The sequence below is a fragment of the Mustelus asterias genome, chromosome 2 (genome assembly GCF_964213995.1).
Source record: "Mustelus asterias chromosome 2, sMusAst1.hap1.1, whole genome shotgun sequence".
NCBI classification, from domain to species: Eukaryota; Metazoa; Chordata; class Chondrichthyes; order Carcharhiniformes; family Triakidae; genus Mustelus; species Mustelus asterias.
This window is the reverse complement of record NC_135802.1, coordinates 28,246,723-28,260,305: the sequence shown is the minus strand read 5'-3', so window position 1 is coordinate 28,260,305 and position 13,583 is coordinate 28,246,723. Positions and strand designations below refer to the sequence as shown.

The 13,583-nt window shown below is 49.3% G+C and overlaps 1 protein-coding gene across 1 annotated transcript in view; it reads left to right on the top strand.

The window, feature by feature from the left end:
* adarb2 (adenosine deaminase RNA specific B2 (inactive)) overlaps nucleotides 1-13,583 on the top strand; it is a 329,000-nt gene that overhangs the window by 183,294 nt on the left and 132,123 nt on the right. The window contains exon 6 of the mRNA XM_078229741.1: nucleotides 9,999-10,167. Coding sequence (XP_078085867.1) covers nucleotides 9,999-10,167 — 169 coding nt within the window. The remainder of the gene's footprint in view (nucleotides 1-9,998; nucleotides 10,168-13,583) is intronic.

The following is a 13,583-nucleotide window of genomic DNA, read 5'->3' as shown; positions in this document are numbered from 1 at the left end:
GAAACTCGACTTGACCCAAGCAATGGAGATGGCCGTGATGCTGGAAGCGGCGTCGAAGAGCTTGGCGCTGTACCCCGAGGACCACGTGCAGTCAACGTGGTTGGAGCAAGCTCAGCTCCCTCCTCGCCCCGCTAACCCGCGCTCCCAGATCGATTCGACGACGGCGGCAGCTCCAGGTGGCCAACGATGCTATTTTTGTGGTGGGGCCAAGCATCCACGGCAACAGTGTCCGGCAAGAACGGCAATCTGCAGCCAGTGCGGTAAAAAAGGCCACTACGGCAAAGTCTGCAGGTCCAAACCTAAAAACGGCAGTGCAGCTTGTAACCCTCCAGAACGGAGACAATCTCCTTCGGCGTCGCAGTACCCACGAGGTCCGACCACGTGCGATCCCAGGACGGCGCCATCGTGGCTGACAGAGGAGGAGGAAGACCACCAGGAGTCGCTGCGCTTGGCGCCCTCGCCCACGTGCGATTCATGGGGGCGGCCATCATGGTCCACGATGACTAGGAGCGACCAGCAGGGGTCCTCAGCATCCACATCGGCAGCATGCAGTGACGCCCAGGGGCCAACGGTGGCGTCGATCTCCCTGGATCAGACCAGGCACTACAGACTTGAACATTCTATGATGGATATAAAGGTTAGTGGTAGAACTGTGAATTGTCTGTTTGACAGTGGAAGCACCGAAAGTTTCATACACCCTGAAACTGCTAAAAGGTGTGGACTCCGGGTTCTCCCTGCCAAGCAGACAATTTCCATGGCATCACGGTCCCGGTCTGTACCGATCCAAGGACGATGTATGGTAACTCTTGAGGTACAGGGCACAATTTACGAGCAATACAGGCTCCTTGTGTTACCTCACCTTTGCGCGCCAATTCTCCTCGGACTAAACTTTATGGTCCACATGAAGAGTGTGATCCTACAGTACGGTGGGCCACTCCCTTCACTGGCAGTAGGGAATCAGCCGCAGCCTCCAAATTGCCCAAAGCGCCCCGCATGCAATCTATCCACCCTGAAAATCACTACACCATCCCTTTTTAAAAATCTGGTACCTGGCTGCAAGCCCATCGCTACTAAAAGTAGGCGTTACAGCGCTGAGGACCGGATCTTTATTAGATCTGAGGTTCAGCGGCTCCTCAAGGAAGGGATCATACAGGCCAGTGCTAGTCCGTGGAGAGCGCAGGTTGTGGTAGTCAAAAGCGGGAACAAACCTCGGATGGTCATCGACTATAGTCAGACCATTAATCGTTATAAGCAGCTGGATGCGTATCCTCTCCCGCGCATTTCTGATATGGTCAATCAGATTGCGCAGTACCGAGTGTTTTCTACCATAGACCTTAAGTCCGCCTACCATCAACTCCCCATCCGCCCAGAGGACCGACAATATACGGCTTTTGAGGCGGATGGTCGTCTATACCAATTCCTCAGGGTTCCATTTGGTGTCACCAATGGGGTCTCGGTCTTCCAGCGTGCTATGGACCGAATGGTGGACCAGAACGGGTTGCGGGCTACCTTCCCGTACCTGGATAACGTCACCATCTGCGGCCATGACCAGCAGGACCACGACGCGAATCTCCAACACTTTCTGCGCACTGCATCTCGTCTGAATCTGACCTATAACAGGGAGAAGTGCGTATTCCGTACGCGTAGGTTAGCCATCCTCGGATACGTGGTGGAAAACGGGGTCATTGGCCCTGATCCAGACCGTATGCGCCCACTCACTGAACTTCCCTTGCCCGCTAGCATGAAAGCACTGAGGAGATGCCTCGGGTTCTTTTCGTATTATGCACAGTGGGTCCCCAACTACGCGGACAAAGCTCGTCCGCTCATTAAGTCCACGACCTTCCCACTTATGCCGGAGGCCCAATTGGCCTTCAAGGCTTTGAAGAGCGACATCTCGAAAGCCACGATGCACGCGGTGGATGAATCCATTCCTTTCCAGGTGGAGAGTGATGCATCTGATTTCGCCCTAGCCGCCACACTAAACCAGGCAGGCAGGCCCGTCGCGTTCTTTTCCCGCACCCTTCAAGGCCCAGAAATTCGGCACTCAGCGGTGGAGAAGGAGGCTCAGGCCATTGTGGAGGCAGTCAGACACTGGCGCCATTACCTGGCAGGGAAGCGGTTCACCCTGATCACGGATCAACGATCCGTGGCGTTTATGTTCAGCAACACGCAGAGGGGCAAGATCAAGAACGATAAGATCTTGCGGTGGAGAATTGAGCTCTCCACCTATAATTACGATATTATGTATCGTCCAGGGAAGCTCAATGAGCCCTCGGATGCCCTCTCGCGCGGAACATGCGCCATCATGCAGGAGGACCGCTTGAAGGCTCTCCACAATGATCTGTGTCATCCTGGAGTCACCAGACTCTACCACTTCGTCAAAGCCCGCAACCTGCCTTACTCGGTGGAGGATGTCAGGTCAGTGACTAGAAGCTGTCGGATTTGCGCAGAATGCAAACCACACTTTTATCGACCAGACCGGGCACAATTGGTCAAGGCCACTCGCCCTTTTGAGAGGCTGAGTGTGGATTTTAAGGGCCCCCTTCCCTCAACGGACCGGAATGTCTATTTCCTCAACATAATAGACGAGTATTCCCGGTTTCCGTTTGTTGTCCCCTGTGCGGACACGTCGACTGCCACCGTCATCAAGGCTTTCAGTGAACTTTTTACCCTGTTCGGGTACCCCTGCTACATTCATAGCGACAGGGGCTCGTCGTTCATGAGCAACGACTTGAGGCAATTCCTGCTCTCATTCGGGATTGCCTCTAGTAGAACCACGAGCTACAACCCTAGGGGTAACGGACAGGTGGAAAGGGAGAATGCTACAGTCTGGAAGGCTGTCCTACTGGCACTGAAATCCAGGGGCCTTCCAGTCTCCCGTTGGCAGGAGGTCCTTCCAAATGCGCTCCATTCTATCCGCTCCCTCCTGTGTACGGCAACCAATGCTACTCCCCACGAGAGGATGTTCTCATTCCCTCGGAAGTCGTCCTCGGGAACCTCATTGCCAGCCTGGTTGACGTACCCAGGACCCGTCCTTCTGCGGCGACATGTGAGGGCTCGCAAGTCCGACCCCTTGGTCGAACCGGTCCAACTCCTCCACGCCAACCCTCAGTATGCCTATGTGGCATATCCTGACGGGCGAGAGGACACTGTCTCCATTAGAGACCTGGCGCCCGCAGGGGACGTAGCAACTCCTGTCGCTCCTATTCCCCCAGTCACGAATCCACTACTCCTCATTGCTTCCCCAGACGTGGCGCGGTCAGCACCGGGACCAGTGCATAACACTTTTACTCCCATGTACAGCTTGCCTGAGACTCGGAGATCGGCGCCACCATCATCACCACCACCACCACCACCAAACGTTCCAGGATCCCCTGCACCATCGCCTCACCAGGGCCGGCCGGCCCGGGAGTCCTTGAGGGGACAGCCAGACGTTGCTTTGGAAAGAGCGCCACCACAAGCACCTGCTCCGGTTTCGCAACCGGTGTTGAGGAGATCGCAGCGTCGGTGCGGTCCTCCAGACCGTCTGGACTTGTGAATCCTGTGATTTGTCTGTTTATATGACCTGTTTTTCGTGCACCCCGCCACCTTTTGTTCTTAAAGGAGGGGTGAATGTGGTGAACCATCGTTGGTTCACCACTGGGGGTTGTTACTATGTTACTGTTGGGCTAGGGTGTTGTTACTGTGGGGGTTGTACAATGTTGTTGGGTTAGGGTGTTTACCTGTTATAAGAGTTATCATGGCACATTCCAGAGGGGTCCCGCCTCCGGTGGCGAGGTATAAGACCCCCTGCTCCGGCAGGACCCCTTCAGTCTGAACTGGTGTATTCGTGTTAGTAGTTCCATTGTTACTCTATTAAAGCCTTCAATACCGAAGCCTTGGTTCCACGTGCTTATTGTCGCGCATCACCATCAAGGATCTATCATTAACCCCTTCTATCTACATGCTGCCCCTTGGTGACATTGTCTAAAAAAACAACATTAGTTTGCAAATGTATGTTGACAACACCCAGCTCCAGCTCAGCACCGCTTCCTCCAGATTCTTTGCTGTTGCTAAATTATCAGACTGCTTCCGGAATCCAGTACCAGAATAACAAAAACGTCTCGCCTGGACAGATCAAGCCCGTGAAATACCTCCCCCAGCCCCACCCAGATCAATTCCCGCCCTCCCCCACCAATTGCAACCGTAGATTGGCAGTGGGTCCCCCTTTCTCCCACAACAGATCGCAACTGCAGAGTACACTGGAAATTTGGGCAAAGAAATGGCAGGTGGAGTTCAATCCTGATAAATGCGAAGTGATGCACTTTGGTAGAACTAAGGTCGGGGGGAGCTATACGATAAATGGCAGAACCATAAAGGGTGTGGATACGCAGAGGGACCTGGGTGTGCAAGTCCACAGATCCTTGAAGGTGACGTCACAGGTGGAGAAGATGGTGAAGAAGGCATATGGCATGCTTGCCTTTATAGGACGGGGCATAGAGTATAAAAGTTGGGGTCTGATGTTGCAGTTGTATAGAACGTTGGTTCGGCTGCATTTGGAATACTGCGTCCAGTTCTGGTCTCCACACTACCAGAAGGACGTGGAGGCTGTAGAGAGAGTGCAGAGGAGGCTTACCAGGATGTTGCCTGGTATGGAAGGGCTTAGTTATGAGGAGAGATTGGGTAAACTGGGGTTGTTCTCACTGGAAAGACGGAGGATGAGGGGTGACCTAATAGAGGTGTATAAAATTATGAAAGGCATAGATAGGGTGAACGGTGGGAAGCTTTTTCCCAGGTCGGTGGTGACGTTCACGAGGGGTCATAGGTTCAAGGTGAGGGGGGGGAGGTTTAACACGGATATCAGAAGGACATATTTTACACAGAGGGTGGTGGGGGCCTGGAATGCGCTGCCGGGCAAAGTGGTGGAGGCGGACACATTGGGAACGTTGAAGACTTATCTAGATAGCCACATGAACGGAGTGGGAATGGAGGGATACAAAAGAATGGTCTAGTTTGGACCAGGGAGCGGCGCGGGCTTGGAGGGCCGAAGGGCCTGTTCCTGTGCTGCATTGGTCTTTGTTCTTTGTTTACACAGCGTCCCCCACCCACCAGCAATCATCCTGCCCTGGTCTGGCCCTGCCCCCCCCCCCCCAGAAGGTCCCACCCCCTCATGCCCCAGCCCCTTGGCACTGCCTGGTGCTAAGTGTGCAGTCCCAGCGTGCCTAGTGAGCAGTGCCAGGGTGCCCGGTGTGCAGTGCCAGGGTGCCAGGCTGGCAGTGCACCCCCTTGCCCCTGATCTCCAGGCAGGAGCCTCAATGGCCTCCAGTTCTACCAGCAAGGCCATCACGTCTGGTCCCCATTCGTGGGGACCAGCTGTGATTCTCACCAAATAGAACCTCTCCCGGCAAGACCACACTGGCAAGTGAGCCTGGATTGAATCCCGGGCTTGCGAAAGACATTAAGATGAGATTTAAATTTAATTTAAATAATTAATTCAGCCTTGCGTCGGAAATGGGCGTGAGGCTGCTCATGCAGGATATCCGGTGCAGCTAACTTCACAAGAGGCAAGAAATCGGGCGCGAACCTGATTTCTCAGCTCTCGCGTGATCTTACCGGCTCGCCCCACCCATCGGCCAGTGGGGCACAATGGGAAGATCGTCCTCCATCTCTTTCCTTCGCCAGTATCTGAGATTAAGCCAGTCTGTTCGCAACTACAGTGTCACGGATGGCCCTGAGATAAGATTCTGACCTCACATTAATGACATTTCTAAGACCATTTATTTCCACCTCTGGATCATTGCCCAACTTCACCCCTTTCCCAGCTCATCTGCTGCGTAAACCCCTCAGCCATGCCTTTCCGACTTCAAGATTCGACTATTCCAATGCACTCCCAGCTGCTCTCCCATATTCTATGCTCAGTAAACTTGAGATTGTCCAAAAATTTATTCCCTGGGTCTTAACTCACTGCAAATCTCATTCCCCTGTGGCCCCTATGTTCACTGACCTGCATTGGCTCTAATCTCTGGACTATCCTCCTTACAGGGGGTTCTCTGAGCTTGACAGGGTAGATGCTGAGAGAATGTTCCCCTTTGCGTGAGAGTCTCAGTCCAGAGGACATCATCTCAGAGTAAGGGGTCCCCCATTTAAGACAACATTGAGAATTACTTTTCTTTGAATCTGTGGAATTCTTTACCGCAGAAGGCCGGGGAGGCTGGGTCATTAAGTATATTCAAAACTGAGATAGTCAGATTTTCAATCAGTAAAAGAATCAAGGGCCATGGAGATAAGGCAGGGAAGTGGAGTTGAGGATTATTACAGCAGATCAGTCATGGGAGGGATTTTCAGGCACCCCCGGGTGGCTCTCTGTGGTGGGAGCCGGCTTGAGTGGGATCTTCTGGTCCTGCCGCCGTCAATGGGATTTCCCATTGATTCCACCCTCCCGCCACCGGAAAACTCATGACAGGGGTCACTGATGGCAGGACAACAAGAAGATCCCGCCAGGAAAATAGCCAGAAAATCACACCCAAGATCTCATTGAATGGCAGAGTAGATTCAATGGGCCGAATAGTCTACCCCTGCCCCTGTGTCTTATGGTCTTACAGCTCTCTACCTCACTTTTCTCCTTAAAACCTTCCTCATTGGGTGGCATTGTGGCACAGTGGTTAGCACTGCTGCTTCACAGTGCCAAGGACCATAAGACCATAAGACATAGGAGCAGAATTAGGCCACTCGGCCCATCGAGTCTGCTCCACCATTCAATCATGGCTGATATTTTTCTCATCCCCATTCTCCTGCCTTTCCCCCATAACCCCTGATCCCCTTATTAATCAAGAACCTATCTATCTCTGTCTTAAAGACACTCAATGACCTGGCCTCCACAGCCTTCTGCAGCAAAGAGTTCCACAATATCACCACTCTCTGGCTGAAGAAATTCCTCCTCAACTCTGTTTTAAAGTATCATCCCTTTAGCCTGAGGTTGTACCCTCTGGTTCCAGTTTTTCCTACTAGTGGAAACATCCTCTCCACATCCATTCTATCCAGGCCTCGCAGTATCCTGTAGGTTTCAATAAGATCCCCCCTCATCCTTCTAAACTCCAACAAGTACAGACCCAGACTCCTCAACCGTTCCTCATATGACAAGCTCATCATTCCAGGGATCATTCTTGTGAACCTCCTCTGGACCCTTTCCAAGGCCAGCACATTCTTCCTTAGATATGGGGCCTAAAACTGCTCCCAATACTCCAAATGGGGTCTGACCAGAGCCTTATACAGCCTCAGAAGTACATCCCTGTTCTTGTATTCTACCCCTCTCAACATGAATGCTAACATTGCATTTGCCTTCCTAACTGCTGACTGAACCTGCACATTAACCTTAAGAGAATCTGGAACAATGACTCCCAAGTCCCTTTGTGTTTCTGATTTCCTAAGCATTTTCCCTTTTAGAAAATAGTCTATGCGTCTATTCCTCCTTCCAAAATGCATGACCTCACACTTTTCCACATTGTATTCCATCTGCCACTTCTTTGCCCACTCTCCTAACCTGTCCAAGTCCTTCTGCAACCTCCCTGCTTCCTCAATACTGCCTGTCCCTCTACATACCTTTGTATCATCTGCAAACTTAGCAACAGTGCCTTCAGTTCCTTCCTCCAAATCGTTAATGTATATTGTGAAAATTGTGATCCCAGCACTGACCCCTGAGGCACACCACTAGTCACCGGCTGCCATCCTGAAAAAGATCCCTTTATCCCCACTCTCTGCCTTCTGCCAGTCAGCCAATCCTCTAGCCATGCCAGGATCTTACCCTTAACGCCATGGGCACTTAACTTATTTAACAGTCTCCAATGCGGCACCTTGTCAAAGGCCTTCTGGAAATCTAAATAAATCATGTCCACTGGTTCTCCTTTATCTAACTTCCTTGTTACCTCCTCAAAAAACTCTAACAGATTTGTTAGACATGACCTCCCCTTGACAAAGCCGTGCTGGCTCAGTCCTACTTTATCATGCACTTACAAGTACTCTGCGATCTCATCTTTAATAATGGACTCTAAAATCTTGCCAATGACCAAAGTCAAGCTAACCAGCCTGTAATTTTCTGCCTGCTGCCCCCGTCCCTTTTTAAACAGTGGTGTTATATTAGCTACTTTCCAGTCCTCTGGCACCCACCCTGCCTGCAGTGATTCCTGAAAGATCACCACCAATGTCTCCACAATTTCCTCAGCTATCTCTTTTAGGGTCACTGTCTGTGTGGAGTTTGCATGTTCTCCCCGTGTCTGTGTGAGTTTCCTCTGGGTGCTCCAGTTTCCTCCCACATCCAAAAAGATATGCGGGTTAGGTGGATTGGCCATGCTAAATTGCCCCTTAGTGTCAAGGGGACTAGCTATGGTAAATGCATGGGGTTATGGGGATAGGGCCTGGGTGGGATTGTGGTTGGTCCAGACTCGATGGGCCGAATGACCTACTTCTGCACTACAGAGGTTCTATGATTCTATGACCAATGATTATCTGACCTAATATTGCCTTACATGGTTCAGTGTGAAGCATCTTGGGACATTTCAGTACATTAAAGCTGCTATATAAATAGAACTGGTTGTTGTTATTAAACTATCAAATCAAATTACTTGACCCCATCGTGAAAGAATTTCAGTGATTGAACACTGTGGGATAAAACGACTTTGAATCGCAGGATTCTCTGTGGATATGATTGCTCTGGTTGCTCTGAAGCTGGAGATTTGAACGTGCTCTGATTTGTGGCTGCGATGGCACAAATTAAGACCAGGGCAAAGCAAGGAATTGGAATCAGAAGCTTAGGAGTGCAGATCCTAAAAGCTTTGCAATCTCTGCAAAGAATGTTCCAAATAGTTCATGCATCTTAGAGCAGACATTCGGATTGTCCCTCTGGTAAATGTCGGAGACCAGAAATTTGAGCTCTTTTGGTGGATTTAAGAAATTATCCATCAAACGTTATCCCTGCTCATGTGAGATGTGCTGTCAAGGCGCAGAAACTGGGATTCCATCGCTAACTTGGCATCTAAGCTCATTGAAAGGTTTTGCGACTTTGATACCGCAAGCCTTTAACCCTTTGGTGAAACTTGTCTCGCTGATCATGTTAGCGAAGGTGTCAAAATGAGGAAAAGGCGGCTTTCGTGGCTTGAAGTATCGAGGAGGAAGGTGTTTGCTTTCTCAATTCTATGAGCAGAATAGAACCACGAGGCTGATCCCTGGTATTAGTGGTCTGAGTTAGGAAGACAGACTGGAAAAAACTTTTAGGCCGGAATTTTGCCGCCTCACCTGCCCCCGAATCGGGAGGGGCGAGGCTCGCAGAGCGGAAATCTCCGTTGGCCTCAGGCGGGATTTTGCGATCTCGCCCGGACGAGGCCATAAAATCCCACCCTAAGTCTTGAAAGGGGGCCTTCGCGCAATGATCTTAAGATAGTTGACAGGGTGAAAAGACATTTATTCTGAAGTAACTTGAATGAGGGGAAACGTGTTTAATCTAGGAGAGGGGAAAATTACATCTGCTATCAGGAAGTTCTTCGTACAATGGTGGCCAATATACACGAAATGACCCTCTGGGTAGAGTAGTGGAGAGAAAAGGCATGTAATCATTTAATAACCAGCTGGATACGCCAATGGGGGACTTTACACATTTCTGGGTGGTTGAACTCAAAATGGCCTCCCTTATCTGTAATTGTCTTGTGATTAAAAGCTGGAGTACATAGAGGAAAGAACTTCGGCTGCCACGCATGGTGATATCTTAAATGCATTCAAAAAGAACTGGCAGTTTTTGCTCGGAATACCAAACAGAGAGAAACCTTCATGAATGCACTTATCAGGTTTCTCTGTTGAGTGGCCCAAGGGAAAATTCCATAAACTCCCCGGTTAAACTCAACAACAGAAAGAAGCCATTTTATTCATTGCTAACCTACAGCAACTGTTTCTATTGAGATTAAGGACAATCCTGTCCACTTATATTGTTGTGAAGCAAAACACTTTTTTTTTGTCGATGTTTCCTCTTACAGGTCTGAACACAAAGGAGGCCCAGGTTGTTGCATTGTCAACGGGGACAAAATGTATAAACGGAGAATACATTAGCAACCAGGGTCTAACGCTTAACGATTGCCATGCTGAAATTGTGGCTCGGAGATCTTTTCTTCGTTTCCTTTACTCTGAGCTGGAACTACATTTAAGGTAAGGAAAAAACAAACATGCTGCTTCTTATTCTTCTTGATCCTTTGCTCTGTCACATAGTCCAGAGGAGTAGTCCAGATGGATGGCACAATGGTTAGCACTGCTGCCTCACAGCTCCAGGGACCCAGGTTCGATTCTGTCCTTCGGTGGCTGTCTGTGTGGAGTTTGTATGTTCTCCCCGTGTCTTCATAGGTTTCCTCCGGGTGCTCTGGTTTCCTCGCTGTCTGAGAAGGTGTCCAGGGACGCCCCAAGCACCTTCCAGTGAATAGTTCAATCACATGACAGGCATGTCAAGATGTCCTCTCCATATCTGTACCCTCTACTGTAAATATCGGCATGATTCAGTAATCCTAATAAATACTTGGTAACTTCGACAAGACTGCTTAATAATGTCTAAACAGTACACACCACAAGTAACGACAACCCAACAAAACTTATCCCAGTTCAATGGCTTAGTGGTATCATCAATGGAATAGTAATCCAGAGACCCAGTGTAATGCTCTGGGGACCCAGGTTCAAATCCTGTCAGGGCAGGTGGTGAAATGTGAATTCAATAAAAAACCTGGATGACCACAAAATGATTATCATAAAAACCCATCTGGTTCACTAATGTCCTTTAAAGAAGGGAATCTTCCATGCTTATATGGTCTGGCCTTCATGTGGCTCCAGGCCCACAGCAATGTTGTTGACTATTAAATGCCCAAGCAAGCCACTCAGTCCAAGGGCAATTAGGGATGGGCACTGAATGCCCAGCCAGTGATGCCCAAATCCCAGGTCAGAATTAAAAGAAAACCTGGGTTCAGGTTTCCTCAGTAAGAAGTCTCACAACACCAGGTTAAAGTCCAACAGGTTTATTTGGTAGCAAATACCATAAGCTTTCGGAGCACTGCTCCTTCGTCAGATGGAGTGGATGTCTGCTCTCCACTCCATCTGACGAAGGAGCAGTGCTCCGAAAGCTTATGGTATTTGCTACCAAATAAACCTGTTGGACTTTAACCTGGTGTTGTGAGACTTCTTACTGTGCCCACCCCAGTCCAACGCCGGCATCTCCACATTCAGGTTTCCTGCCAGCTCCTGCATTTGCAAAATAGTCTATGAATTTGAGTCAGGAATTGGGATGGAGGAGGGACTGGAAATGGTAACACAGCACGGTTCACTTTTCTCAATGCTCGTGTGAGCAACGTGAGGTGCTCCGTGGATAAGCAGGTTGCCATGGTTACCTTTCCAAGGCTCAAAAAGCAACTTTGCAGCTTCCTCTTTCTCAGAACTATGCACCTAATTTCACGATCGGAGCATATCATCACTTTTATCATATATATTTCCAGCGACAAACAGTTTAAATGTTTTTAGTATCCATTCGAGGAATGTGGCTGGGCCCGCATTTATTGCCCATCCTTAATTACCCTTGGTGAGCTGCCTTCTTGAACAGCTGCAGTCCATGTGATGCAGGTACACCCACAGTGCAGTGCGGCACGGTGGCACAGTGCCTCACAGCACCAGGGACCCGGGTTCAATTCCTGGCTTGGGTCACTGTCTGTGCGGAGTCTGCATGTTCTCCTCGTGTCTGCATAGATTTCCTTCGGATGCTCCAGTTTCCTCCCACAGTCCGAAAGACATGCTGGTTAGGTGCATTAGCCATGCTAAATTCTCCCTCAGTCTACCCGAACAGGCGCCGGAGTGTGGCAACTAGGGGATTTTCACAGTAACTTCATTGCAGTGTTAATGTAAGCCTACTTGTGATACTAATAAATAAACTTAAACTCAATCTTCCACTTACATTAATTTGAGGAGAATAGAAACTTTAACCAAAATCAGACACATTTGCTTTTAGGGAACTGAGATTAATGTATTAAATAGTAGTATTGAATAGTCCGTAAATATAACATTCCCTCCTTAACTGTTCTGTCGATAGCAAGTGCTCTTTCCAAATAGATTGCTCCTTAATCGGATGATCTACAACAAGAGAACAAAAATGCATTTTATTACAATAAACAAATACCGGGAGGATAAATAATTCACTATTTTACTTTCTCTTGCATCCAATCAATTAGGGCACATTTCACAGCCAAACTGCTAATGATAATGAAAAGACTTTGCAAGGAATTTTGTGTTATCGCTAATTGATGATTAGACCGAGAGGTTGAAACCTGGGCACTGCAATTCCATTGGGAAGAGCAAGAAAACAGCTGTTTACACCATCAACTTTGAATATCTATAAATAAAAGGACTTTTATTTTCCTCCCCCCCCCGCAATCTTCACGGGCTTGGAGAGCCGGAGGACCTGTCCCTGTGCTGTACTCTTCTTTGTTCTAACCCAGATACTCCATCCATGTCCACATTTGGGAAAGGCGGAATGGTTCAACCCATAGAACTTCCATATCAAGGGCAATTCTTAACACATTACTGAAAATGACAGGCTCGGGGGAAAAATATACCGACCAATGTCAAAGCTGTTCTTCAATCAACCTGAAAGTTGTCATCTGACATAAAAACAGAAAGTGCTGGAAATACTCAGCAGATGACATGGTGGTTAGCACTGCTGTTCTCACAGCTCCAGGGACCTGGGTTCGATTCCAGCCTTGGGTGGTGTAATATGTCCTCGGAGATGGAAGTTCCTTCACCAAAATTCCTTTATTTACAAGATCCAACAACAATATACAGAGGGCTCTCAGTATGCAGTCTACATCCGAGTGCCAGAGGAACTGACACGCCTGTTTAAGGACAGAGCATGGGGCCCCCTGATTGGGCCAAAAATTTGACCCTAAATCAGGGAGTTCATATTCAAACAGGCCAACCTCAATTGTCTGATTAAAATCATTATAGGTGACTGTCTGTGTGGGATTTGTACATACTTCCTGTGTGTCAGTGTGGGTTTTCTCCCTGTGCTCTGGTTTCCTCCGACACTCCAAAGATGTGCAAGATAGGTGGATTGGCCATGTTAAATTGCCCCTTAGTGTCCCAAGATGTGTAGGATAAGAAGATTAGCAGGGTAAAGGGAATGAGGTGGGATTGGGAGTGAATCGTAAAAACCCTACAGTGCAGAAAGAGGCCATTTGGCCCATCGAGTCTGCACCGACCACAATCCCACCCAGGCCCTACCCCCATATCCCTACACATTTACCCGCTAATCCCTCTAACCTACGCATCTCAGGACACTAAGGGGCAATTTTAGCATGGCCAATCAACCTAACCCACACATCTTTGGACTGTGGGAGGAAACCGGAGCACCCGGAGGAAACCCACGCAGACACGAGGAGAATGTGCAAACTTCACACAGACAGTGACCCGAGCCGGGAATCGAACCCAGGTCCCTGGAGCTGTGAAGCAGCAGTGCTAACCACTGTGCTACCGTGCCACCCTCTGTGGGCCTGGGCCAGATGATCTGTTGCAGAGTCGGGGCAGACTCGATGGGCCGA